The following is a 23,654-nucleotide window of genomic DNA, read 5'->3' as shown; positions in this document are numbered from 1 at the left end:
CCACACTCTTCGGTGATCGCTGTGGCATCACTATACTCCAAGCCCCAGTCGTCATCAGCCTCTTCCCCTGCGGAGCTGCTAGGCAAGGAGGAGAAGATCTTGGAGGCGTATGGCAAGAAACTCTATACTAATGCCTCTTTACATCTACGTCAAGCCAATGCTGATGCCATGATGGCCGCCGCAACCAAAGGTTATGGCAGGAAATTGCGGACTTCCTCCCAGAACTCCCCACCCAGAGCCAATCACGCGTTAAGGCGGGGCTAGCTGAAGCCAAGCTGGTGGTGCATGACCTCATGGAATCCACCTTGGCTCATATTGATACCTCAGGCCTTGCCATCTGTATTGCCACAGAAATGAGAAGAATAGCCTGGCTCCGGGCAACAAAATTCAACCCGGATGTCCAGGATCGCATACTAGATCTACCGTTGGAGGGGGGTGACCTCTTCCACTCCTCTACAGACGAAGAGCTGGACAAGAAGAAAAACATCTCACAAAAAGCTAAGTCTTTATCCATCCTTACAAAGACTGCGCCCAAATCGTACACCCAATCTCGGCAGCGCTCAGAGATGGGTTGTACATATGGAGGGTTCTGCGGCTTCCAGGAACGCTGATCTAGGCATCCGGACCGCTCGCTGTCTCAGAGCCGGCACAAGCAACAAAAAGGGGGTGGGAGTAAGGGCTTTTTCCAGTCCCCCTCCTCAGCGACAGCCTCTGAGGCAAAGAAAGCATGACACGCCCCTTCGGGTCCACGTGTCTCCGGTGGGGGGCAGGCTTGCTCTCCATGCACTTTTCTGGCGCCAGAATTTCGCAGACCCCTGGATCCTATCCGTAGTATCCACAGGGTACCGCCTTCCTATCCCAGCCTCACCTCTCTCCTCCACTCCCACAGGTTGGGACAGCAACTCTTTTGGCGGAGATCCAGTTGCTCGTAGTGAGCCAGGCAGAGGAGGAAGTCCCAGCCTCCCAGCGAGGCTTTGGCTTTTACTCCAGGATTTTCGACAATTCAGAAGAAGAACCAGGCAGGCCTTAGAGTTGTGCTGGACCTTTCCACCCTCAACCTCTCCTTACCGCAGCAAACATTCAAGATGGTTACGCCAGCTATTATAGCGGAGACATTGGACAAGGGAGACTGGATGTGCTCCCTGGATCTGAAGGACGCGTACCTACACGTCCCGATTTGGCAGCCCCATCGTTCTTTCCTATGGTTCAGGATCATGGGCTACCATTTTCAATACAAGGTCCTTCCGTTTGGCCTCAACTCGGCCCCCAGGGTCTTTACCAGACTCGTGAATGCCGTGGAGGCCCTCCTCAGAGCGCAGGGCCTCGACATCTACCCATACCTCGACGACTGGCTCGTCAGGGCTACATCTCCGGAAGCAGTTCACTACTCTTCCCATGCCCTTATGAACAACCTGCACAATCTGGGCTTCTCGCTCAATCTCAAGAAGTCCCAGCTGCAGCCTACGCTGACTCTGACATTCCTGGGCCTCATCTGGGACAAGTGCTCCGAGAAGGTCTTCCCGAAGGAGGACAAAATCTCCACCATCAAGAGGGCCACCGCCAACTTCCTCAGCAGGGAGGTGACCTCGGCATGGTGGTACCAACATCTCCTGGGTCTACTGGCAGCGCTCATTTTAGCCGTGCCGCACACAAGACTAAGGATGAGGAGGATTCAGCTGCACTTCGTGGCCTCCTGGAACCAGGAGCGGGGCTCTCAAGCCGAGATGATCAACGTTCCTCCATCTCTCTACCCGGACCTGACTTGGTGGTCCAGAGACTGCAACCTGCAGAGGGGCAGTCATTCACTTAGCGCTAGGGAAACTAGCCCTCACAGCGTGGTACCTGAGCAGGTAACGCTTCGGCACCTTAGCCTCTCACAGGCCAATCTGGAGATCATACAAGGCGCCAGGAACAAAGCTACCAGGGCCCAGTACAAAAGCAAATGGACCAGATTCTGCCACTGGGCAGACTACAAGGGAATCGACCCCTTGGCGTGCACTTTGGACGACGTGCTCTCCTTTTCTGCGCACCTCGCTCATTCAGGCATGTAGGTGGACACCTGCCGCACATACCTTGCAGCCATTGAGGCTTACAGGAACTCGGAGGAGGGCATTTTCTCCTCCTACAATCCTATCATCAAGAAACATCTGACGGGTCTCGCTAGGCTCTAACCTCCCGTCAAGAGACCGCACCCGGTGTGGGACCTTAACATAGTCTTGGGCGCACTGGCGCACAAACCGTTCGAACCAGTGGCATCCGTGGACATCAGGCTGGTCACCATCAAGACGACCTTACTAGTCAGCCTTACCTCGGCTCGTAGAGTCAGCGAGATCAGGCGCTGGCCGCCTCTGAGCCATATACCACCTTTCACAAGACAAGGTAGTCCTGTGGACACACCCGGCATTTCTGCCCAAGGTTCCATCTGCTTTCCACTTGAACGAGGAAATCGTCCTACCTACGTTTTTCCCCGATCCCAAGGACGAAGCACAGAGAGAGCTGCACTGCCCGAATGTCAGGCGTGCCCTGAAATTCTGCTTGGACAGGACCAAGGGTTTCCGCAAATCGGACACCCTCTTCGTCACTTTCGGAGGCTCAAGACCAGGCTATCAGGCCTATAAGGCTTCCATATCCTGCTGGATGGTCTCTAGCATAAAAGAAACGTACGAGGGCTAGCACAAGCTGCTTCTGGCCAACATACATGCCCACGCAGTCAGGGCCAAGGCAACGGCCATCGCATTCCAGCACCATGTCCCTTGGCAAGTCATAAGCAGGGCGGCCACTTGGGCCTCTCCCTCGACTTTCTGCAAGCATTACTGATTGGATGCTGGCTCTAGATCTGATGCGGCTTTCGGACAGGCGGTTCTCAGGAACCTATTTGCTTAAGGAGGGTCTCCTCTCCACCCTGGGGCTACAATCAGTTGTAATCGCCCATGCAGTATGGAGGAAAGGGGACGGGACGTAAGTGTAATTATAACTTACTCACCGTAGTGACTAACGTACTCTTAGTCCATAGTCCCCTTTCCTCCATACGTCCCACCAACCTCCCCCCTAATAATACTGGTGTCATTAGGCAATTTTAAATCTATTGCCGATGTGCCAATGGGGGACTGAGGTGTGGCGCCGGAGGGCGGAGTCAGGGCAGTGCATTCTCCCTGAGCCGCACCTCTGCGCACCACTAAATTTAAAGGGGAAGAAGGTTTTTTCTAGTGAAAAAGGTTCCGTCTCCCGTCCGCTGGAAGGGACGCCGGTGCAGTATGGAGGAAAGGGGACTATGGACTAAGAGTACGTTAGTCACTACGGTGAGTAACTTATAATTTGTGCTGTATGGTTGACATGTTGGAAAACTAATAAAAACTGTTTGAAAAAAAAAGTACCTCAAGTCTCAGAAATTCAGGCTGATCACGTTTCTGCATGTGCTCAGCCAACTGGAAAGAGGGGATTTCTTGATGTTGCTGAACCTGGAGACCTCCTACTTCAACGTCCCCATTCACAGGAAGCAGCGGAGGTTTCTACGCTTCGTAGTGCAGGGACAGCACTACCAGTTCAAGGCCGTACCCTTAGGCTTGAAGTCGGCCCCCAGAGTATTTACGCAGTGCCTGGCACCGTTGGCGGCTCATCTGCATCTACGGGGGATTCACGTTTACCCGTACCTCGATGACTGGCTCATCCAGAGACACACAGAGACGGCCGTCAAGCTGCTGATGGATCTGGGATTCTCCATCAACTATCCAAAGTCCTGCTTTACACTATCGCAGAACGTGCTGTTCCTGGGGGCCAGACTTGATACAGTATCCTGCCTAGCATCACCCTCGGAGGAGAGGGTAGCGGCCATTCAGGGGAAGGTGCAATGGCTGTTGCCGATGAAGACGGCCACGGTGGGGACAATCAAGTCGTTGCTCGGCATGATGTCCTCCTGCATCTACCTCATCCGGCTCTGCAGGTTACAGATGTAACCTCTTCAAGAGTTCCTGGACGCTCGCTGGATACAAGTGTCCATAAACTTCACGGACAAGATCGCTCTGGGCGACGAGTTCCATCGGGCGACCACTCCAACATCACCCAGGGCACGGGGTTTCAGAACCCTCCATTCCAGAAAACGGTCACGGCGGATGCATCCCTGGAAGGCAGGGTAGCCCACACCGGACGTCTGCATGCCAGAAGCCTGTGGCTACCGGAGGAGAAGGATCTACATATCAACATTCTGGAGCTAGGGGCAGAGTTCTGGGTCCTCAAGTCATTCCTTCCATCTCTGAAGGGCAAAGTGGTGAGGATCTTCACGGACAACACCACCACAATGTTCTACATCAGGAAACAAGGGGCACTCGATCCCCGGCACTCTCCAGGGAAGAGCAGGAATTGTGCCGCTGGGCCATCGGACAAGAAGTGTTCTGCGTCCTTCTTCACCTAGCAGGAGTCGAGAACACCATTGCAGATTCCCTCAGCACGTAATTGCGCTCCTGCAACGACTGGGAACTTCGTCAGCACCAGGTGGACCACATTTTCTCCAAGTGGGGCAGGCCCTAGATCAAATGCCAGAGGTTTTCCAGCAGAATCCACCAATGGAGCCTGGTAGAAGTGTTCTCCTTCTCGTGGGAAGGGATGTTTCTGTACGCGTTTCCTCCATTGCCTCTCCTGCTATGAGCATTCAATGCACTCAGACAGTGTCGGTGCAGGATGATACTCATCGCCCCAGCGTGGCTGCGGCGGATTTGGTATCCGAACCGTCTCAGCCTGTCGGCATCAGCTCCGTTCAAGCTACCAGCGGTCCCGGATCTTCTCGCCAGAGAAGGGGGTCCGGTTCTGCATTATGATCCAGGATTGCTCAACCTGATGGCTTGGCTCCTGCAGCCCTACAGTTTGGAGGGTACGTGTTGCCTGCGGACTGCAGGGAGGTCCTCACCAAGGCCATGGTATCATCGACTTTGAAGTTCTACGGTCTGCGTGGTGCTGGTTTTAGAAGATTACCTCCCTGAGGGTCACAGCCCCGCAGATCCTTCCATATTTGCTATCCTTAGCCAAGGCCGGACTGGCGCACACGCCTTGATCAAGGTACATCTGGTGGCTATCTCCCGCTACACCAGATCTCCAGGAAGGTCTTCAGTTTGGTCTCAATGACTCGGCAAGAAATTCCCTTTGAGCTGATGCATCAGGCCCCTCTCAAGTTTCTTTCGTGGAAAACGGCTTTCCTTGTGGCCATCGCCTCTGCCAGGAGGGTGGCTGAGAAACAGGTCCTGTTTTGCAAACCGCCATACCTGACTTTCCACGAATCGAGGGTGGCGCTGCAAACGCACCCCTCTTTCATGACAAAGGTTCCGTCGGAATTCCACCTCAACGAACCTTTGATGTTGCCTGTTTTTTCCCCGAAACCTTTGTCACTGGCTTAGAGGGCCTTGCACTCGCTGGACGTTGCTTGTGCCCTGAAGTTCTACGTGGCACACACAAAGAGTTTTCGAAAGACTTCACAGCTATTCGTGAACTTTGGTCCTGTGAGCCATGGGAAAGCCTTGTCCAAGGCTTCCATCTCAAGGTGGCTCTCCGGCTGCATCATGCACTGTCATCGGTTGCTAAACTGACCACTGCCCGGCCTTCCGAGACCTCACTTCACCAGAGCTATCGCTGCGACAATGGCGTTCCTAGCTGGTGTGCTCCTGCTGGACATCTCCAGGGCTGCTAGGTGGAGGTCCACGCACACCTTCACAAAGTTCTACTGCCTCAACAGGGATTCCAGGGAGAAGTCCAGAGTCGGACAAGCAGTGCTACACAACCTGCTCGCCTGAGGTGAGTCTGTTCCAGAGGTAAGAGTTGATTGCTTCTGTTGAGCCTTGCCACCTTCCGTGGTTGTGTAATGCTGTACTGCTGTGTATTCGTTATTCATGAGCATGTGAATTCATGCCAGACCCCAGCTGGAGAAGGAACAAGTTATTTACCTTTAACTAGCGTCCTCCAGTACGGTTCTCTTCTTGGTCATACTGCCTCTTTACGTGCTTACCAAATCTGAAGATGACTGCCAGAGGAGGGGCTTAGGGAGAGGGTTGTCATTGGATGGAGGCAATATGACCCAGAGGACAGTGATTGGTTTAGAGGAGAAATACAGTTTGTAAGTGAAAGTGAAACTGTTTTTCTTTTTACTGAGGATTCCCAGCCATATGGCGGGGAATTTTTATGAGCATGTGAATCCATGCCAGACCCACGCTGGAGAACAAGTGTATTTTTTTTTTTTAACAGCTTTATTTTTTGACTGACATGTAAAAACCAGTACAATACACATGATAGGATGCATATTATTTTTAAGTCCGGGGGGGGGGATAGTTCTTCCAATTAGTGGCAATATAGTTGTTAATGTTCCTGTGGGCTAATACTACTTTCTCTGTGTTGGTGGCATTACTTATCCTGGGGATGTTTCGTTCAGGTCGGGTTCCGAATAGAGTGAGCCATCGTCGGATGAGTCTGGGACTGGCCTCAAGTAGGCCCGCAGGGGGGCCCATATGTTTTTTGGTCGGCAGACCGCCGTGATATTTCTGACATATGTCTCCTCAGTCTCCTGTACGTGTACTAGGTCCTTCAGCCATGCTCGTCGAGTGGGGGGTATTTTAGATTTCCACGCTCTGAGGATGTTTCTTTTGGTGACTATTCCTGCCACCGCAAAGAGTCGTCGTGTTTTAATTGGGACCTTTCCTATGTCACCCAATAGGTATTTCAGGGGGGTAGCTTGGATATGTAGGCCAATTATTTCGCTAACCGAATAGGCCACTTCTGACCAGAACTGTTTAATCAAGGGGCAGTCCCAGTACATATATAAAGGAGTCTGCTACTGGTGTCTGACACTTGGGGCATTCTGGCTTCTGTGTGGGGTTAAATTTGACTATTTTGCTAGGCGTGATATGTAGGTGGTTCAATATTTTAAATTGGATCAGTCTAAAGTGTGCACACATTGAGACAGATTTGGTATATTGGCAGTATCTTGTCCATTTAGTGTCTTCTATGGGGGCACCCAGGTCTTTTTCCCATTTAGCTTTCATTGTGTTTTTGGAAGGGGCATGTCGTTGGGCGGCCCGATACAGTGTGGAAATACCTCCTGTGAAGCCTTCTGGTGTCATGATTTCAGTGAGGAATGGGTGTGTGGGAGGGATTTCCGAGAAGGAGGGCCACTTTTTTTTTTGCATGCAGCCTTCATTCTGTGGTAGTGTAACGATGTTGTTAGCCCCGTTCCTACATTTGTTCGAACGGTTTCCAGGGATGCAAACTTCCCATCCGGGTATAGGACTCCCACTCGCATTTCTTTCCAAGGGTCTAATTTCGTCTCTAGGGCTGTGTCCAAAGTTGGTTCAAGGTCTGGGTAGTGCCATATGTGGGTATGGGACCAGAATGGGTTCTGGCATCCTACCCTATCAAATATTCGGGACCAGGCTCTTACAGTGGAACTTACCGAGTCAAGTTCTCCTATATCTATTGTAGCCTTAGCAAATGGCATTGCCCTGAGGTTAAGTGGGGCAGCTGCAAAATTCTCAGCTAATATGTGTGCATGTGGTTCAGCCGTTGCCACCCAGTATTTAGCAAAGTGTGCTTGGGCTGTCTGGAAATACAGTAGAAAATCTGGAGCAGCTAGGCCCTCCATTTCGTATCTTTCACACATCTTGGGCCATTGGATACGTGCCGCTCCTGATTCCACACGAATCTCGTTGCCATTTTCTGCAACTTTTGGAAGAACGATTTGCCAGGCCATATTGGGATATTGCAAAATAAATATAATAGTTTTGGTGCGATCACCATATAGCACTATACGTCCATATAATGATATCAGGAGTTTGGCCCACATCCTGAATTTTTGTTCTAGGAGTTCCAGGTATGGTCATATTTGTTTTCCTTTAGGGTCTGTTTGTTTGTGGATAGTATGATTCCTAAGTATCGGGCTGAAATGGGCGACCATTTGAATTGTGTGGTGGCGGGCGACTGCACTGTGGAGGGTGCAATGGGGATGATTTCGGACTTGCTTGGTTTATCTGGTTTCCCGAGTACTTGGCAAAGGTCTGTATTACCTGCATTGATGGTGGTAAATGAATTTCGGGATTTCTGAGGTATAACATGGTGTCATCTGCATACAATGAGACTAGTTGGGGGGGGTCCCCTAATGCGAATTCCCCTCCACCCGTGTTCGTGTCTTAATTTGGCTGCCATTCCCTCTATGGTGAGTGCAAAAATGAGGGGGATAGCGGGCATCCCTGTCTAGTGCCTCTTCCCAGTTTAAAGCTTGTTGATAAGGTGTTATTAGTCCTGACTACTGCTCTTGGGTCGGTGTATTGTATTTGAATATATCTGTTAAATACTGGGCCAAACCCCATTTTACTCAGGACCGCATACATGTATTGCCAAGACACACAGTCAAATGCTTTTTCAGCATCTAGGGTGACCGCTATGGTCTGGGCTTTCGGGTCCATTTGCGAGGCAATAGAAAAGAACCTCCTGAGGTTTAGTGCGGTAGACCTGGTGGGAATGAATCCCGATTGGTCGGGATGGACTAGTTTGTTCATATACTTTATTAGCCGGTTGGCGATTGCTTTGGTGTATACTTTGGCATCCAAATTAATTAATGATAGTGGTCGATAGGACGCCGGCTCTTGGGGTGGCTTTTGCAGCTTAAGAAGGACTGTGATTATTGCTTCTCTCATAGTGTTTGGTAACAACCCTCTTGTCAGTGCCTCTTCCCATATTTCTAATAATTTCGGGGTGAGCTCTGTTTTAAAAGTTTTGTATAGATCAGTCCGGATACCGTCTGAGCCTGGGGTCTTACCTGCTTGTAGGTCCATGATGGCTTGTTCTATCTCTCCGATGGTTAGGGGGGGATTGAGTTCTGTTTTATCTGCTTCGTCCAGTTTAGGCAGGGGGAATGAGTTCATGTATTCCTGTAGTTCTTCCAGGGGTTCTGTGTCTGCATTGGCATAGAGTTTGTTGTAGAAATTCTGGAACACAACGTTTATATCAACCGGCCTAGTTTGTACTGTTCCATCAATGTCTATTATGCTGGTTATATGTCTCATCTCTTGTTCCACTTTGATGACGTTGGCCATAGTTCGGCTAGCTTTGTTTCCTTCGCCGTATTTTCTCGCTCTCACAGGTTGCATCACATATAGTAGTTCGCGTTCAGCTAGTGATCTGAAGTTTGTTAGTTGTTCAGATATTTTGTGTAGAAGGGTTTCGCTAATGCTCAGCGCCTGTGCTGTTTCCTGTTCCTTCAGCGTGTGTTCGGTGTTATCTAACTGTTTTCTTATGTCTTTCAATATGCCATTTGTCCGTGACATCAGCTGCCCTCTCAGCCATACCTTGAAGGTTTCCCATATAGTAGTGTTAGATCCTACTGTGCTGGCGTTCCGCTCGAAGAAATCTGTTATGTCTGTTCTAAGTAATTCAGTTATATTGTCGTCTTTGAGCATGGCTGGGGGCATTCTCCAGTTGCAGGGAGCAGCTTCTGAATTTTGTGGGATCAGTTCAAGGAGGACCGGAGAGTGGTCGGACATTGTTCGTGGGAGAATCGTGCAGGCATTAGCGTCTGAGATAAGGTCTGGTGAACATAGCCAATAGTCTATCCATGAGCATGAGCCGTGTACGCTTGAATAGAAAGTGTACTCCCTCTCCTGTGGATGTAGTTCCCTCCATACGTCTGCCAAGGGGAGTGTGGACATGGTCTGGAGTATGATCGCGGCGGCTTTGGACTGGCTTCTGCTGCCACTCGAAGTTCGGTCCAAGTTCGGGTTAAGGATAGTGTTCAGGTCGCCACCCCATATCACCTTGGCTTGGCCAACTGGCAATATCAGTTCTAGGATTTTCAGGTAGAAATTTGGAGTGTCGAGATGGGGACCATATTGGGACCGTATGTATTTACTATGATCCTTTCCATGTTATGTAATGTTCCCCATGTGATCACATAGGGGCCCTCCTTGTCTATTGCGGTTCTGACTATCTGGATGTTTAAGCGCTTGTGTATCACAGTTAGCACACCCCTTGCTTTGGTTGAATAGTTTGTGGAAACTTTCACGGGACCCCAGGTTTGGGCAAATGTGTCCGTGATTTTCTTGGTGGCGTGGGTCTTTTGTAGGAGGAGAATGTCTGCCTCGTGCCTGTTGGTATAGCTTGTCAGTTTCCTCCCTTTGATTGGGTGCGCCAGACCTCTGATGTTCCATGTTAAGAGCTTAATCCCCTGTATCATTCTTACTGCAGGCATTGGTGGTCAAATGTCTTTTAGGTTCTGGTGGCCTTCCCCGGTCTGGTTAGTGTATTCTTTGCATCTGTCAGTTTTTTCTTTGTTTTCACCAACTTTCCCTTTCTCAGGTTGTGCGTATCTTTAGGACGATGGTTCGGATGTCTTCCATAAAGTCTGTTGTTTATTTTCTTTTGGTTCCCAACTGGGCAACGGGCCCTTTCTCCCCCCCCCTCACCCCTCCCTCAGCATCCCCCCAACTGGACAGTGTGAACCAGGGTCAAGTTTTCCAACTGCGGGTGGCCCTGTGACCGCGTCCCTTACTTATGACCAACAGACCGCCTCAGGGGCCACCGCGCCTTGTTATGGTAGAACGGAACCTGTGTTTAAATTGGGCAGCTCTTCGGGGCCTCATCTTCTTTTAAGTGTTGGAGCTGCTGGGATATGTTGTTCAATGTAGCCCATCTCTTCTTCAGGAGTGTCAAAAAACAGTGTCTTGCCAGAGATCTGTAGGCGGAGTCGAGCTGGGAATAACATGGCATATGGTATGGCACGGACTCTGAGCGCCCTCTTTACCTGGTTGAATGATCGACTGGCCTGTTGCACTCCATTGGAAAATTCAGGGTATATATGTATCCTGGCTGAGTCATACGATAGGGTCCCTTTCTCTCTAGACAGCCTCAGGATCAGGTCTCTGTCCCGGTAATTAAGCAGGCAGGCTATTACCGTACGAGGTGGAGCCCCTGGTTTGGGGGGGGGGGCAAGAGACCTGTGGGCTGTTTCAATCAAAATTGCTGGGAGATTTGCGCTTCCGGGAGGATAGTGCGGATCACTTCTTCCAGAAATATTTCCATTGGACATTAAGGGGCTTCTCTGCCAGGCCGACCACTCTAATGTTGTTTCGGCGTGATCTTGATTCTAAATCATCACATTTCATCTGGACCATGTTCAAGTTCTTCCTGATGTCTTCTATGTCTTTGCCATGTTGAACGGAGGTGTCCTCCAAGTCCCCTATCCTGGTTTCTGCCTCCAAGACCCTGGTATTGACCTGCTGTAGATCGGATTTAATAGAGGATATGGTGCTCCCTATATCATCTAATCATTTATTGACCGCCGCAAAACCGGTCTGGAGGGCCGTCATGTAAGGGTCCGAGGCATTCTTTTCGGGGGGCTGGTCGTTTGTGGTTGACTTTTGGGGTGTTTCGTCCACCCGTGACTCCATGCTTGCATTTGCATTTGTGAAGGCATCCATGGGGCCCTTTTTGCCGTTCTTATTGCCCCTGGGCATTGCCTTGTGGATTAGGCTGGGTATCTGATGTGTCCTGTTTTCTATACAGTGGTCGTAGAGTTGGGCCCAGTTGCCTTTGTGCTGCTCTGTTTTGCCGGAGTGATCGGGGCACGCTGCAATTCCGATTGGGGGTCTGAGCAGCAGGAGCCAGGGGAGACTGCAATATGTGGGGGTCCAGTCGATATGGACTAGTGTAGTCAGTTCTGGAGCCCAAGCGGGTTTGCTCCTGCCGTCCACAATTGTGACTGTTATCTAACTGGGCTCTCCGGGTGGGAGTGGGGGTATAGCTCTGCTGGCCCTGCCTTCTTGGCGCTCTGGGTATTGAATGCTGTTTTCAGGGTTGTTGCTATTGCTGCGTGCCCCTGCCGGAGCCCCGATATTTAGGGTAGCTGTAGCCGACTTGTGTGTATAGATCTTCAGTTTATGCCCAGGGGTAGCTTCAGAATGGGATGTTGGAGTACGTACTCGCGGCGTGTGCGTGTTCCAGTGTTCCTCTTGGATAGTTATTGCTTTATGAGGGTGGCTACTAAGTGTGGCCCAGCGCCTTGTGTTGGTTGGATGTGATGTTTAAGGACTGTTATGCGGCGTGATACTATCCGACGTGCTTGCCTCCCATACTCTGCGGCTCACGTATTGAATTGCCAGCCCCTCTGTATGTCACCCGTGCCTTGCGTGCAGGCTATTTTGCCAGATTATTTTCCTGCCCCGCTCGTGACCCAGGGGTGGGCCTGACCCCCGTACCAGCGTGAGCGGTGGGAGTCCGGGATGGCCAAGAGTGTCCTTTAGTCAAATCAGAGTGTTTTTTGCTGGTAGTAGGTCTCGTTCTGCAGGATGAGATCTGATGGATTTCGGTTTGTGGCGCAGCTACACGACTAGGCGGCCATGCTCGTTGGTGTCCCACAGCGCCCCCCCCCCCCCCATTCAGATCTCATCTCTAGTAAGTTCTCCTTTTTCAAAGACCAGTATTCAATCTGCAGTTACAGGTTAGAATCCCAGCACGGGGCAGACTCATCATTCCATTCTTTGAAGTGCAATAAATTGGGAGCCCGTAAAAAAATTGGTCTTAACACCTATTATTGCAATGCTAGGAAGCAGTAGCAATTCAGCATTTAGCGCCATGACATCACACTCACAACTTCTGAGGACAGATTGCCATAGCATCACAAATCTGACATGCCATTTTGCCTCCACTGTAAGGCCATTTCCATGATTGATAAACATACCTGGTAGGTCTCCTGGAAGAACATTCAACCTAGTGCTTGCGTCCCCTACAATGTTATTTTATGTTATGTTATGTTAAAGGATATTTATACTGCGCACTATCATCACCTCAGTGGTCCCCTGGTGCTCTGGTGAATCTGAAAAGCAAGATGGTAGGGTAAGTTAGTTGGACTGAGTTGGAAAAAAGCACAAGAGAGCTGTGATGTGCTGTTGGCAGCTTCAGTTCGGTTTACACCGTTCGCTGAGCGTAGGTGTGAATATTTGGTCGGTTGTTGTCATATGTGCTGTTGTGCGGGGATATATGTGGCTTGTTTCGTTGTTGCAGTGTAGTGACGTGCGTATGCTTTGTTGCGCTGTATAGGTATGGTTGTGCTTTGTTTAGAGTTTGAGAGATGTAAGCAGATGGATGAGTTTTTTTAGTGGGGTTGTTTAGTGGTGGTGCTTTATCGTACCCCCTCAGTGTTGGCCACCTGTGGCACATGTCCCTGCCAGTGTTGTGCATTGTGGCGTACTAGGCGGTCTCCTTCCTATATTCTGTTCAGAGTTGTGGGTTGTTATCATGGTTATTTAGTGGTGATGCCTCCTCCACACACCACTCGGGTTCAGACTAATGGATGTCTACACCGCTTTGTCCTCTGGCATATCCTGGTGTGCATTCACCATCGCCTCCCTGGGCCCCTTGAGGGGCCAGGGGGCCTCATCCCTGTACACTTGAGCTCCCTGGGCCTTGTGGTTCATCTGTTCGGTTGGCACACTTTCCCCTTCAATCCTAATACCCTCTGTCTGTGGTTCTACTTAGGACGTTTCTATCGCTCTCCTTAATTTCCGTGAAGGCCCACTAATGGAACGGATGCCCCTGGGTTTCCCTCCCACTCTGAGGTCTCGCTTTTATTACACTTTGTCGTGGTCTGGCCTAATCGTTTTGCCATTTGTGTGTTCATTCCGTGGGGTGTGGGTGTTGCGCATTCGTTTTTGTCCAGTTCTGAGTTGAAGAGACAGGTTTTTATGAGTTGTCTGAATTTTAGAGGGTCCTTTATATTTCGTACTTCTCTTGGGAGGGAGTTCCAAATTTTTGCAGCTAGGCAAGAGAATGCTGATCCACCAAGTTTTTTCCTTGTGTATGGTTTAGATTCTAGGCAATGTCGTTGCTGGATCTGAGTGTTCTGGTCAGCTGATAAATGGTGATTTTCTTTTGTAAGAATTCTGCTCCTTAGCTGTCGATTGCTCTGTGCGTAAGATACATTGTTTTTAATGTGATTCATTGTTTGACTGGCAGCCAATGTAACATCTTTATTGCTGGAGTGATGTGGTCCCTTTGTGAGAATTTGAGGAGAGGTATGGCCGCTGCGTTCTGTATACATTGCATAGTGTTGGCCCTGTATAAGATTTTTGTTTAAATCTCTTCACTTCTCTCACTCAGGTAATTGCAGGTTTCAACTTTTGTGGATGTTTGTCAGACATAACTTTGAATGCTGGAATGAAAAATCTTTACTGTCTTGCAGTGGCATCAGGCCATGCAAACAGTGTGAAACAATTTTCTGACATTAAGTTGTGATTATGCTACTTAATTCCTGATGAAGACATGTCAATTAAGTATTGTAATGAAATTGTTTTGATATAATAACTAAATATAGAGTGACAAGGAAACCTTGTGGTTGTGTAGGATTGTTTTTATTACAAAGATCTGATTACATTAGGAGTCTACAATTAAAAACGCAAAATAATTTGCCATCAAGCTATGTTTTTCACTCTAAAATGTTTGGCTGTACAATTTCAGACTCTACATTACTGTTTCATAATCAAACGGATGTGTATTTAAGGTGTGGTTTATTAGATTCTTGAGTAAGAAATCATGCACAGCACCATGTCTCAGTGACCTCCCTTAGTAGCTCCCTCCAGGCAAAATGTCCTACTGCATGACATTGTTTTTGTTTAATATTGCTATAATGTGCTGTTTCACATGCCACATGCTAATAATGATTATTTAATTATTAATCCAACAGGCAACGGAAGCATGAAGGAGAAGAGAAAAATTAATATTTCTTTAAAATATGATGATAAATCTATGTCACGAAAACTCAAAGCTAAAATGGTCCATTGTTTTTCTGAAAGAAAAACATGTACACGCACAATCTGGCCAGAATGTGACCAGGCAATGACAGAAGAGAAAAATGAACAACAGCATCTTGGGTTTGGAGAGCGAACATGTCCTAGTTTATATCAGATGACTTCCCATGTACAAAGACCAGACACCTATGTTGAATCTGAGCGTACAAAAAGAAATGACACCATTATAGCAAATGAATCAGACATGCTGCAAAGGGGTCAAGCCTATGATTGCCCTCAAAGTGAAAAACACTTCCAGTCCGATGGCCACATTGAACATCAGCGAACACATGACATAAAAGGGAGAAAATTCACATGCACAGACTGCGGAAAAAGCCTTTCCTCAATTACAGCGCTTACTAGACATGAGAGAACACATACAGGGGAGAGGCCGTATCATTGTACTGTATGTGGCAAATGTTTCAGTCAAAATGGAGCTCGTCATAGACACCAACAAATTCATACAAGCAAAACTGAACAACTGTGCCAGGCAGACAATCATTATGAACATCAACAAGCACATGAGAGCAAAGGAAGAGTCACATGTACCGAGTGCGGAAAAAGTCTTTCTTCAATGACTGCTCTTTTAAGGCATGAAATAACACATACAGGGGAGAAGCCTTTTCAATGTACTATGTGCGGAAAACGTTTTGGTCTAAAAGGAGCTCTTCAGAGACATGAAAAAATACATACAGGTGAAAGACCATATCAATGCAATATTTGTGAAAAACGCTTCAATCAAAAGCACAACCTTGTTGAACACCAAAAAATACATACAAAACATAATTGCTACATTCACATATTGAAAACTATATAAATGCTACAAGGTGTCTGTACAAGAGGCATATTGTGACCAAAGCCTATTAAAGTTAAATAACCTAGTGAAATGCACTCCTAGCACCCACCTAGTTGCTGGAGACCTGTAATCATTATTATTAGAGTATTTATTGAGCATGGACCTAGCTTCAAGTAGCAACGGAATGCTTTATAATCTAAGAAGGATCAACATGGTGACGGGGAGCAGAGAAACAAGAGTGTGGGGAGTTAACAACAGGGGAGGGGGAAGGTGGGCAATTTGTCAACAAGGGATCTGCAAGAAACCAGGAGGGGAAAACAGTGGGGGATCAGATCACCCACTCTCAGGTAGTGCGGGGAGTGCAGGGCGTGTGGACCTTGTTATTAGAGAGGAGCCATTCCTTGAAGAGGAGGGTCTTGAGCTTATTTCTGAACTGTAAAAGTGAGCAAGCGAGTCTGATGGTGATGTGGAGGAGGTTCCACAGTTTGGGGGTAGACAGAGAAGGCCTGTCTTCTGGTTCTTTTCCTTCCGACATGATGACATTAAAAAAACCTGGTGCTCGGAATAGTATCTCCCTCTACCAGGATGGAAATCTAGAAAAAAAAGAAACAAGTGGGAGACACTTGTGTTTCCTGTGGCTCTGACTAAACATCTCTCATCATCATGATAGATGATTATTTTTTGTACATTAAACCATTGAGCACAGAAATGCTCCTGCAGGAAGAAAATGTTTTGAATGGAGTGTGACATGTGTCTCCTACAGGTGTTCTTTTTTCTAGCCTTGTAACTGATGCAGGAGGATTTGAAGATGATACAGGCTTGCAGCGGGAGCCAGTGCAATTCGATGAGGGTCATAGTGATGTGGTCGAATTTGCAGAGCCCTTCAATGAGTCGTGCTGCAGCATGCAGGACAACATATCAGGAGTGCCTTGGTAGTCACCAGAAGGCCATCCAGGTAGGAGAGGACCAAGGATTTGCGATCAGATCTGAAGTTGTTTTCTGGGATGAAGGGCTTAATTTTCGGCAAGAGAGAGAAGTGGTACCAAGATGTTTGTGTCTTCATTGCTATGTGCTGTTTGAAGGAGAGGTGGCTGTCAATGTCAAACCTGGGGGACTTAGCACAAGTGGCCAGCTGGGGTGTGAAGCCCTTGAGGTGCATAGTAGAGAGACAGGTCTGGATGTCAGGGTGTTCAATGTTGTTGATCAGAAGTAGGAATTCAGTCTTGGAGGGGTTGAGCTTCAGGGTAGAACTGGACATCCACGACTGGATCAATGACAGGCAGGCCGCGTGACATCTGGGTATTGGTGGATGTGGATGTTGTGTGGAGCAAGGAGGATTCCAAGTGGTTACATGTAAAGATAGAAGATCATTGGGAAGAGGATGGATACATGCAGGACTCCACAGGTGATGGGTAGAGTTGGTGATCTGGAGGAGTCCATTTGTAGAAACTGGTGGCGATTAAGGCGCTTGTACGACAAGTAATACCGCCCTCTGTCATTAATTAACATTGATGCCAAGATATTGGCCAAGGTGATAGCGAACCGGCTGCAGCCCCTGATGCCTTACCTCATCCATAAAGCTCAATCATGGTTTATTCCCCTCAGGGCCACAGCATTGAACCGTTGCCGATTTTACAATGTGATGGTGGGGGTGCCCCCAGACTCTGACGTGGTGGCCATATCTTTAGATATGTAGAAGGCATTTGTTACAGTATTATGGCCTTATTTGTTTGCAGTACTGGAAAACGCAGGGTTTGGGCCTTATTTCATTTCATGGGTGTGGCTGCTGTTTAAGGACCCGATAGCAAGAGTCCTCAATATCGAGACTATATGATCGCCCATTAAATTGTGAGACGGCACCCATCAAGGGTGTCCGTTAGCTCTGCTCCTCTTCGCACTTGTTATAGAGCCCCTTGCTGAATTGGTCCAATTTTGACACGCTAAGTGTGGGGTATGACTGGAGGCCCACCAACGGTGATATCATTATATGCAGATGATATCCAGCTTTATATCAGGGATCCGGCTAGTGATGCAGGTGCGTTCCATCAAACGGTAGTGGACATCGGTAGATATTTGGGGCTGCATCGCAACAGAGATAAAGCAGAGGTTTTTACGTTGGCTGTCTGGACAGAAGCAATGGGAGGGACATGGGCTGCGTGTAGCGAATAACTCTTTCAGGTTTTTAGGTATTCTGGTTCATAAGTCGGCGAAGGAGACAATAGCTCTCAATTATACAGCATACATAAAACAGTTGGGCCCCAAGCTTGCAGGTTGGGGAAAGGTGCCAATGTCATCGATGGGACGCCTCTCAATAATGAAAATACTGGTTCTCCCAAAGCTGTTTATATCTGTTTAATAATATCCCGGTCTGGCCAGGCAGGACACTTTTCAAAGAGTTTCAATCATTATGAACATATTTTGTGTGGGGTAACAGAGGGGTCCGCATGAGTTGGAGGACAATTACTCGGCCGTGGGAGGAAGGAGGCCTCAGAGCTCCTCATTTTGAACTTTATTATTTAGCGGCACAGGCGCTCTTTGCCTCCTATTGGGAAGATCATTATAACCCTCAGCCACACGTAGCATTAGAGCAGGCAGCGGCAGACACAGTGGAGCTACGCACCTTAATGTGCAGCAGATATGTGTATCCTTTGGACCCATTGGCTGCAACACGGTTGGCATGGGGTAAACTGTAGCGACTAACAGGACTGGAGCACCCTTACGACAGGGGGGCTCCTTTGTGGGGTCATACAGGGCTGTCGCCAACGCTCGACTGATCCATATCAAGGTGCTGGAGTGTCGCTGGAGTTACCACTTTGGGGTGCATGTATGAACAAGGTAAATTTATAGACTGGGAGGAATTTAAAAACTAGGTTGGTGAGTCCCCAATGCAGAGGCTAAACTATTGGAGAATCAGAACTGCGTTTAGGTTGTGGTGGCCGGAGTACCCATGTGAGCACCTGATAAGCCCAGCTGAATCGTATATACATAAAACTGCTGTGGGAGGTTCCACAAAGCGGGTGTCAGTGCTGTATGATCGATTGGTGAATGCAGTAGTACATAGGGGCCCAGATGTTAGGAAAAAATGGGAACGATATCGTATATTGGGCCTCATTACGACCCTGGCAGAAATCGTGGTGCAATATGCACCATGGAGCACCGCGGAAAGCTGCCGATACCGCCATGGGGGTTGGCGGATTTACCGCCCCATTCCGACCTTGGCGGGGCGGTAAATCCCCATTCCCCATTTTACCCTTCCCCATTCCCATTTTTGCCCCATAGGGCATAATGGGAGTGGGGAAGGCGTTAATTACGCCACCGTAAAATACGGTGGCGTAATTCACAACAACGTCCCGTAGCGCCATGGATTTCTCCGCCCGGAAAAACTAGGCGGAAAACGCTCCATGGCGCTACGGGAACTCGTAGTAGGGCGGACGGGTCCGCCGCGAATACCGCTGGCGTAAACCCACTCCGCCAGGGTCGTAATGAGGCCCATTGTGTTCACAGATGAACAGTGGGCCGGATGTGTGGGCTGACCAAAAGGATATCCTATCATTCTAAATTTCGATTGATTCAGTTCATGGTTCTGAACAGATTATATTATACTCCTGTAAGGATTCGGCAGTTCTGGGGCAACTGCTCAGGCAGAACCCCCAGGTTCTCTGGTGATGAGGCCAATTTGTTGCACATATTTTATGCCTGCCCTCATCTGCGATCCTAACGGGATGGGGGTGTGATATATTGCTGGAAGTGACCAATCAGAGCCATTCCATTTCCTCAAGTGGCCATGCTACTGGGCATCACAGAGCCAATGTTTGAGGAGAAACTGAGATTCCTCAATCTGGGATTTCTTTCAGCTAAGAGACAGATTTTGTTCACTTGGTAGCAACTTAGTGCCCCCTCAGTACAAGACTGGCTAAGTAACCTTACCTGGGCGAACGACATGGAGGAATTATATGGAACACTGGTTCATCCCCTAGGCAGACCCAGAGACATATGGGCAGACTTTCGCCGCTATCTCTCCGATAATGAACTGTCTGTGACTGGGTTATCGCTGGTGTGTCTACTATATAGTATTATCCATGGAATGTGGGTTATGCTGTTGTTGCTCTGTTTTTCTCTTTTCTGTGTTGTCACCAATCTAACAAAAATATAATAAAAAAAACAGGAATCTAATAGAGTTTGTTGTGCTATAGTAAAACATGAAAATGTAAAGTGGCAATTATTTGTTTTTAGTACAATGTGGACATAAGGAGAATGTTAATAAGGACAGGATTATCTACTGATCAAAAGCTGTAGTGAAGACAAGAGCCATGCTGATAGATGTCAAAAGAGAAGATAGAGGGGCACGGGTAGTATAGCTCAGTGGCAACGCGCTCGTCTTGGAAGCAAGACGTAGAGCAACGCAGGTTCGAATTCCGGGCCCGGTCTTAGAAACCTCTTTGGTATTAAGCGCGTTATAAAAAAACAATTATAAGTTATAAGGTGTATAAGTGTGTTTGTCACTCTATTTTGGTTTGTGGAATGGGTTATTCTATGCATTATTAGAGTGTTACATGCAGATGGTCTGCTCAGAAAGTGGTATGAAAGTAGAGTACTTTACTGAAGTGTATAAATATTGTTGCAGGTGGTCAAGATTGGCGAAATTGTGAAAAAACAAGAAACAAAGAGGGGTGCATTTGTTTCTGTTTAAACTATATCAGTCCTGGCCAGGCCTAAGATCACAGATTGGGACAGCATCTGTATAACTGTGCCCTCGAAGGTGGCCGAAACACAGTTGTGTAGACATAGATGATAAACATATGATATCATGTTGTGTGATATGGAGATCGAGATTACCCATGCGAGTGCGCAAATGTGATGGATTGCACTGAGCATGTCCTATGGACCAGTGCTTAGAGATATGTATTAAACAATTAGCCAGACTAGACAACACTGGAGCCTATGAATCTAGTGAGGTTGCCGATCTACTTAAACCTAAGTAAATGTGTTTGTAAATATGTTTATTGCATTTTAACATATAAACAACAACAAGAGAAAAGCACATAACATGAGATGGCCCAGTATAGTGTGAACCACCCAGAGTACATTAACTGGGCCTCCGCTGATAGTCCGCTTTACACAAGGGGGCTGTGGTGTGGGGAGTGATGGATTGTTCCTCAAGAACATCAACTTCTCAGGGCTCGATGACTGGAACTAACTGGAAGACATACTTAGGCATATAAAGACACCCTCCAACTCTGCTCCACATTCCCATCCTCTTTACGCATAGTGCCGTGCCTACCCCCCCCCATGCAGATTTCTTCTGTAGTCCCTCCAAGGCTAATAAGACATCCCATCATCCCGCTCCAGCAACCCAAACACACAAAATTCTAATTACCATACAATCCCCATAACCACTTCTCTTAAAGCATAACTCCTCAAACACCTTTCTTAGATACGTCCCCTCTGAACAAGAGTAACCCCCAATGGTCAGCCCCTGTCTGCATCCACATCAGCCTCAGCAGGTATTGATTTCAACAACTTTTCCCCTCTGTCCACATCCCAAAAAATGGATTCTTTCCCTTTCCAGGTAACTCAAAGCTTGGCCGGCCGCAATAACCCTGCCTTCACCCCACCTACAAGAAAGGATTTCTTAAGGGAGTTTAAGGCCCTCTGTCTCTTTTCGTTCAAAGGTGCCAGATCAATGAAGAGCCTGATTTTATGATTTTAGTGTTCGAGGAAACCCTTAGCGTTTGCGACTTTCCGGATTCTTTCTTTATCCCTGGCATTAGAAACTTTCATTGTAAAAGATGGGCCGACCTGGCAATCTCGCTGTTTATCATTTGCACCACTCTTGATACTATAGCACTTTTCTATATAGATCGGGTCGTCTTCAACCTCCAGGGTCAGCATCGCAGGAATCCAGTCTGCGGTAAAATAGATTGGATCAGCACCAACTGGAAGACAAATAACTCTGATTTGCTTGGCTCAGGTCACATTCCATGGCCTTATGGCCCTTGGCCACTGCTTCCATCTCCTCTGCCATGTGATCCACATTTGGCAAAATTAGAGTGCACTGTTGATTAAACTCTGTGGTTCGTTGCTCTAAGGTAGAATTCCTGGATTCCAAATGTGCGACTTTCTCGTTCAGCTTATCAAACATACTCTCCATGTGATACATTGTTTTCTCGATACTTCCCAAAACTGCCATCACTTCATCCCTCGAGGATGAGGAGGATCTGTACCCCTCCTGTGTCGATTGAACCCGTTTACCTGGCACCACGCGGGCTGCAAAAAAGTCAGAGTTCACAAGCTTATCTTTCATCCTAGATTTTCTTTAGACATGTTGTGGGTTACCAGACCGCAGCGTGTCAAAGAACTTGCAGGTTCTACTGCGTTAGGGGCGCTAAATGCACAAGCTGACCCTATATTATGGAGAGAATCACTCCGTCAGTCTCCTCGGCATAGCCTTGGGGCAGTTTCTAAAGGTAGAGCCCCGGCAAACCTGATGATTCCAAGTCCACTGTGCCTGCAAGCTTTAAAATGTTGAGACTTAATCCAACACAATTATGTATTCTGCTTACCACTCCGGGGATTCTATTTCATGCACCACACCAGTATACAGTCAATCAATCCTGGATAGGGTGGATCAATTCCAAGCTTGCCGGTCCCCATGCCTGCACCTAAGATGGCCGGCCTTTGACTGCAGTTTCATGACTGCATCCTGTGAAGATCCAGCAAGATTACGTCCATCGCCAGAACTCTCACTGCTACTTCAAAATTCACACTGGGAATCCTCTGGTTCTTCCCATGCTCGGCACGGACCTCTCCACACCACCAGGGCTCCTGTCAGCCCTCCAGAGCGCTGCCTCCCCAAATCGGCACCCAGGTGCAGCCCTCTCGGCAGCAGCGAGGAGACCCGCTAGGCATGTCCACCCTCAGGTATCAAAACCCCACACTACACTAGTGGACATTTGGCATGATCCTCCGACCACGCTTGGGTCCAGGTTGCTGGGAAAGGGACTCATTTGTCCGCCATCATTCCTGTCTCCAAAGAGCCACAAAATGGTGCAGCAATCATGGTTGGCCTCCAAGCCACGCCCCCAAAATGATTTTTAATTGATGTGATTTTACAAACTTACGTTTTCATGAGAATGATAGTGTAATGATGCACTTACTAATCCCTATCAACAAAAAAAGTATTTCTCTATATATATATCATATGATAGACACTCACTTTAAAAATGTTGTAAAGAATATGAATTTATGTGGTTTTTGTAAAATAATAAACTGATCTAAGTATTATTGCACAGTATTGAGCAGACCTGATTTGTTGAGTAAGAGTAACAAACGTTGCCTTTACTGCTCTTCTTAGGTGTTTAATATTAGTGAGTGTAGAATTCCCGGTGGATAGTAGCAGCATATCTGGGTCCCCTAGTTTGTCCACTATAAATGATCCTACATAAAGATAAATTGGCTCTCGTGAGTCAGGAGGAAGGTATAAAGAATGCATTCCTCCTCAAGGAGATAAGGTATTTATGGCCTTCCTTGATCCTCCACCCCTCGTTGCAGTGAAGGGATGACAGTACTGTAGATCACTCTAAAAGCGTAAAGTACAAGTGCTCCTTTAGCTTTGTAAACATATTTCTCCGGCATGGGGTCTGGCATGGATTCACATGCTCATGAATATTCCCCGCCGTTAGGCTGGGAATCGTCTGTAAAAAGAAAAACAGTTTCACTTTCACTTACAAACTGTATTTCTCCTCCATACCAATCACTGTCTTCTGGGTCATATTGCCCCCATCCAATGACAGCCCTCTCCCTAAACCTGCCTCTGGCAGCCATCTTCAGATTTTTACTGCACCCTTCAATGTTGGGAGTCCTTGAGTTTGCTCTTGTGCTCTTCTCTCCATCTGCCGACAGCAGGGATCCGTTGTTGGTGAAGTTCAGCACCCCTCAAGGGCGAAGATCGTCAAAGTTTCCAGAAGGCCATCGGGCCTACTTCGCGCCCTCCGACCATGATGGAGAAGAAGCAAGAAGGAAGGTCCCTCTTCAATTCCTGCACCAAGTGC

General features: G+C 47.9%; 1 protein-coding gene across 12 annotated transcripts in view; it reads left to right on the top strand.

Moving 5' to 3' along the window:
* The window catches only part of LOC138567640 (zinc finger protein 391-like), a 954,911-nt gene that overhangs the window by 918,654 nt on the left and 12,603 nt on the right, over positions 1–23,654 (top strand). For 10 of the 12 annotated variants that reach the window (XM_069646091.1, XM_069646090.1, XM_069646086.1 and 7 more), the window contains one exon: positions 14,705–15,502. The exons of 1 other annotated variant lie outside the window; for it this stretch is intronic. In XM_069646091.1, the coding sequence (XP_069502192.1) occupies positions 14,705–15,502 (798 nt within the window). Of the gene's footprint in view, positions 1–14,704; positions 15,503–16,366; positions 16,559–23,654 lie in introns of all 12 variants that reach the window. One more of the 12 variants, XM_069646096.1, reaches the window with a different exon arrangement.

This window comes from Ambystoma mexicanum, chromosome 2p, assembly GCF_040938575.1.
Source record: "Ambystoma mexicanum isolate Mex_15411 chromosome 2p, UKY_AmexF1_1, whole genome shotgun sequence".
Lineage (NCBI taxonomy): Eukaryota > Metazoa > Chordata > Amphibia > Caudata > Ambystomatidae > Ambystoma > Ambystoma mexicanum.
The sequence above is the reverse complement of the archived record's forward strand: the minus strand, read 5'-3'. Positions and strand labels throughout refer to the sequence as shown.